The sequence below is a fragment of the Oryzias latipes genome, chromosome 3 (genome assembly GCF_053564925.1).
Source record: "Oryzias latipes strain Hd-rR chromosome 3, Olatipes_Hd-rR_3.1".
NCBI classification, from domain to species: domain Eukaryota; kingdom Metazoa; phylum Chordata; class Actinopteri; order Beloniformes; family Adrianichthyidae; genus Oryzias; species Oryzias latipes.
The window spans coordinates 18,071,576-18,076,661 of NC_136239.1; the positions used below are offsets into that span (position 1 = coordinate 18,071,576).

Here is a 5,086-nt window from a genome sequence, read left to right on the forward strand (position 1 = left end):
TTCTGACTGAAATCCGCTCTAATTTAATTTAATTTATTTTTATTTCGGTCCTAAAACAAAGCAATTTGTCTAAAAACACGATCACATTCTTTTACCTTAAATTTTCAAAATAAAATGCAGGATCAAATGTTTTTTTTAGCTCAAGAGATTTTTCCTAATTGTCATAAAACAATATCGGTAACAGCCAAAACGAATTATTTTGCGTAAATGCAGTTGTTTGTGTCTGTTTGTGATGCTTCTTTTTCTGAAATTTCTCTTGGGATTTTGTTCTCCTGCAAGATGTGCCCGCTGCTGCGCCACGACCTTGCGGTGCGGTGCAGCGCGGATTCTATAGCCGCAGCAACCCGGCCTTTTTTCAGGTCTTAAAAGGGGAATTAGCTCACATTAAGCAACAGGCCAATTAACTTATTGCCTCCTCTGCCAAGTCATTACGCTTTTATATGGTTTGTGTGCAATTCTTGATCGTAAACTTTTATGGCGCTGGTATGGCCTTTGTGTGCGCCATTCTTCAGATTCAAACCCAGATTTGTGAACATCCCATAATCACAGACATGGGTTTTCTGCAGCATTGACCCTTTAGTGCAGTAATATACATCTATGTGTTGTTTGTTTGTGGCAGCAGGAACAGTTCGAATGTACCTCCGCGCTTTGACGCAGTTGGAGGTGTTTGCAGACGGGACAGGGGTTGGACATTACCTCACTCTGAGCGCTTTCTGGGGGGGCAGAAACGAGCGGGTAATTAGCTGATTAGAGGCCAGTCAGAGCAGCTCAGCCTCCAGCCAATCCGAGGGCGCACCTGCCTTCAGTGGCGTTGGTGGGGTGGCTGATGAAGCGATCCCTCTGTGGTTTGTGAAGGTGGCAGAGTTACACGTGAAGGTGCAACTTGAAGACTAATGGAGGGGCGCGAGCGCAGGTGCCTCTAACTCAAACTGCTTTCCATGAACTCTGCTTGAAGCAGATGCTTTTTGGAGCACCGCTTTCTTCATGATAAACGGAGGAAGGAGCGAGGTTGTGGCTGCAGAGGCTGCACCGTCTGCGCGCTGACGCACGGCACAGGTGCGCGCTCCAAATCTGAACGCTTTTCCTCAGGACTCTGTGGTTCAGCCCGCCATGGAAAAATCCAAAAACTTCAGGATTGACGCGCTGCTGGCAGACGAGGCCAACCGCTGCAGCCAGGACCTGAGTGCCGACAGTCCGGTGGAGAGTCAGGTGTCCTGCCGCCGCGCGGGCACGCCCTCCCCGAGGCCAACTCAACTTCAGACGGGGATCATTCCCAAACCGAGCGTCCTGGGTCTTCCTCATCCGGGAATCGCTGCCATGTCCCAAAGTGCTATTCCCGGCATCTACCACGCACCCATTTACCCGTTATCGGCCTTGGGCGGGCAGCACCCCGCGCTGGCATACACCGGCTTCGCGCAGCTCACGCAGACCTACCCGGAGCACCTGAAGGCGGCCGCCATGGCTGCGCCTCTGCCCCTGGAGCACTGGATCCGCGCCGGGATCATGATGCCGCGGATGCCGGACTACAGCTGTAAGTATGATCACCGAAGATCCGTCCATTCATCCTCACTTCAGAGCTTCAGCACCCATGCGCTCAGCAAGCAGGAAATTGTGCTTTTATTCTGGAATAATTTTATTTTTAAGACATTCGAAAACACAATAATAATCTATTAAGAATTGAGGTGCAGATTGTTTTTTTATCAGTTAAAAAAATATATATTTGCAGTTGTAAATAAGCAAATGCTTTATATAAATATTCCTATTTATTAATCATCATTATTATTACTGCAGGTATGTTTTTATATTTTTATGTTCTTTGGATTTTTATTTCCATTTTTCTATCTACTAAATATTTATATAATATTTTATAAATAAATTTGGCCCATGCGTTTTCCCTTTTTAAAATGTAAATGTCAAACAGAAAAAAGCAGCTTTTGAGATTAATTGTTTTCCTTTAAGTTCCCTCCCGCCCCCATTAGATTTAGTATTGTAATTTACAGTCTATTTTCAGCTATGCTCTCATAATATTTCATTCACTGTATGGTCGGAGTCCTTCATGCGGGCTATATTAATAAGTCATCTAGTTGACAGTGGCCCACAGTCTCCAAGTCTGCGTCATATATATTTTTCATTTTGGCCACATTTATATCTCTATAAACGCCAGCAAGATGACAATTGTCTTTGTGGGACGAAGGAACTATAAACAAACACCTAAAACGTTCTGTAGTTTTGTCAATAAAAGCCCAAAAGCCTCCATTGAATTTTCATTACGTTAATGGCATGCCTGTGTTTTTATGGCCTGTGCGGCTGCTTCTGTTGTGTCTCAACAATAAACTAGAGTAAAGCCATTACAGTTAATGACGGCCGGAGAGTGCTGGCATAGGTGTGCCTTCTGCTACCAACAGCTTCACAGTGAACTTGTCACGTCCTTGATGATCAAGACGTGACTCCAAATATTCTAGACATCCAAAGCAAAAAGGATCCATGTGTTAAGACAGCAGAATACTGATAAAGTACCTCTCAGAGCAAAATCACATGTTGTAGTCAGTAAATTTGTGTTTCACTTTTATTAACTCTGTCAGATTTGTTGCCTTTCCTCTCTCAGCAGGCCCCCAGTCTGGCCTGTTGGGGAAATGCCGGAGGCCCCGCACCGCCTTCACCAGCCAGCAGCTGCTGGAGCTGGAGAACCAGTTCAAGCTAAACAAATACCTCTCCAGGCCCAAGCGCTTCGAAGTGGCCACCTCCCTGATGCTGACCGAGACACAGGTATGAAGGCAGCCACTGAGCTTTTAATGTGAACTCAAAGATTCACAATTTTAGGCCTTCATCAGCAACCTTTGGGAGGAAAGCTGTGCAACATGAAGTAAAACATTTCATTTAGAAAGGAACGACAAACTCAACTTTTGGATAAAGAAATATTTAACTGACAGCTAAATATAAAACAGTCATTTTCAAAATAAAAATGATTGTAAAAACAAAGAAGGTATGAATTAACTTTAGTGAAACAATATATTCACATTCATAATGTTTTTTTTTGTCCAAAATAATTGTTTTCATATTTATCTTTTACAAATTCAAATTAGTCTCTTTTTTTTTACAAATTTGAAATTGTATTTCAAAATGTGTGTTCTGCATCTCTTACATCAGTTAAACACAATTTCTTAAATCTATCAGATCTACTGGTTAATTCAATCCATAATCTAATGATAATAAAACTTTATAAACTACAGAATAATTCTTTTATTTCTTTGTAGGTTAAGATCTGGTTCCAAAACCGGAGGATGAAGTGGAAGCGCAGCAGAAAGGCGAAGGAGCAGGCCGCTGCATCCAACCAGGTGGAGTCCGAGCGATTGCGCGGTGGGGAAAAGACTGTCAGCAGCAAATCTGAGGCGAGAGGACGATCTCTTCACTCAAAGGACAGAGGAATCAATCTCAGCTATGAGGAGAGAGAGGAGGTAGAAGAAGAGGATGCGGGGGACGAAGACGAAGAAGATGAAGAAGAGGAAAGCCATCATGGGTACCCTGTTGCTTTGGGTGCCAGAGGGGCCATTCCTCGATCCACAGACTTCTTGCAGAGCAGCAACAGCTATGATCCTCACAGCCCGTTCTCTGAGGAGGAGCTGGAAGGAGTGCAGGTGGGAGGAGGAGACAGGAAGATCGGAGCAGGGCTGTAAGAAGATTCCAGATCACCCTCAGGAAACCCTGAGTGTTACACAGAGGCTCCTTTGGAAAATATCCCTGAAGGTCTGTGTTCAGCTACTTGAAAAACATACTCCAAAAAACTTTCAGTTTCAACCCAGGAACCATTTTTGGGACCTTTTGTGAAATCCCTTCAAAGAGAAACAAACACACACAGAACAATAAGGGTGTATTGTTTCATCTATGGGTGAACAAACAAAGTACTGTACATTTTGTAGCATGCATTAAAACACACTGTTCCAATGAAAGTACCATCATGGTCCTGATGTGATATTTGCACATCCTATTCTCTCCTCACATTTGCAGAAACAAGACAAACACGCTTGAGGAGAAAAGGTAATTTGACAAAATAAAACATCTCGGTGTTGGAACCTGCAGACTTTTCCTGCCGTTGTTTTGCTGAGGGGAGTTTTCACAGGCAGCGGACTTGAGAGGACGGGAGAAAAGAGACAAACGAGATGAGCTGAGCTCTCCAGTCTCGGCTTAACCTGAATACAAATTCTGCCAAAAGACGAAAAGGAAAGGTGGCATTTAAGTGGCTTAAGCAAAAAGAGAAAAGAGAAACAAAACAAAAACTCACTTTTTTCGCCAAACGTATATAAACTTCTTGTGAAACATCAGTTGTTTCTTTTACTTTTGTGAATTTTATGTGAATAACATTTCCCCTTGATGATGTCTGTCATTTTTGTGTCCCTTGGAGGAAATGAGGATGAACCTAATTTATTTGAATGACTGCAAATGGTGGCATCATACCTGTATTTATCTATGACTTGCTTGTGCTGTTATTATAAAGTTTAAAAAAAATTCAAAAGCATAAAAAAATTAAAATCACATTTTGGTTTGAGCTTATTATTATGAACTGTTTTTCTTTTTCCACCCGTTTATAGAAACTAACAAATCAACAGCTTTAAGTCTTAACTTACAATTATAAATCATTAAAATATCATCAGATGTTGAACTTTAACTAACCATGAAGATATGAAATGTAGATTATTTCCATTAAAACCTTTCCAGAGACAAGGAAATCCTGATTTAAAGAAAACTGTGCAAATTCCCCTAAAAATGATACAACCTTACATACTTGTCACAAACCTAAAAGGCACATTTTAATTTAATTTTTAAAAGCTCTATTACAGAAACAAAGAAATTACAACATGTCTATATATAGTTTTTTGTGATAGGAACAGGAACATTTTTTTCTTGGGACTGGCCTCTTCATTGTTTCACTGGTTCTTCAGCAAAGCAAATTATGGCTTTAATTTATTGCAAAGCCTTTTAGATATTAATTACTTGGTGGGGTTTACTGATAGTCAAATGATTAAGTTAATGAATAGGAGGTAAAACCATAAAAAGCCTGATGGTGAGTGGTCACACGGGCCCATTTTAA

General features: G+C 41.5%; 1 protein-coding gene across 2 annotated transcripts; it reads left to right on the forward strand.

The window, feature by feature from the left end:
• The first annotated feature begins 777 nt into the window (after positions 1-777).
• mnx2b (motor neuron and pancreas homeobox 2b) lies at positions 778-4,548 on the forward strand. 2 transcript variants are annotated; one of them, XM_004067091.5, is made up of 3 exons: positions 778-1,531; positions 2,606-2,766; positions 3,255-4,548. In XM_004067091.5, exons 1-3 carry the CDS (start codon positions 1,111-1,113, stop codon positions 3,672-3,674), a joined length of 1,002 nt encoding a protein of 333 aa, XP_004067139.1. In that variant the 5' UTR covers positions 778-1,110; the 3' UTR covers positions 3,675-4,548. The 2 variants fall into 2 exon arrangements, with proteins under 2 accessions (XP_004067139.1, XP_078801246.1); XM_078945120.1 differs by having other exon boundaries at positions 849-1,531; positions 2,609-2,766.
• The last annotated feature ends 538 nt before the right edge of the window (positions 4,549-5,086 follow it).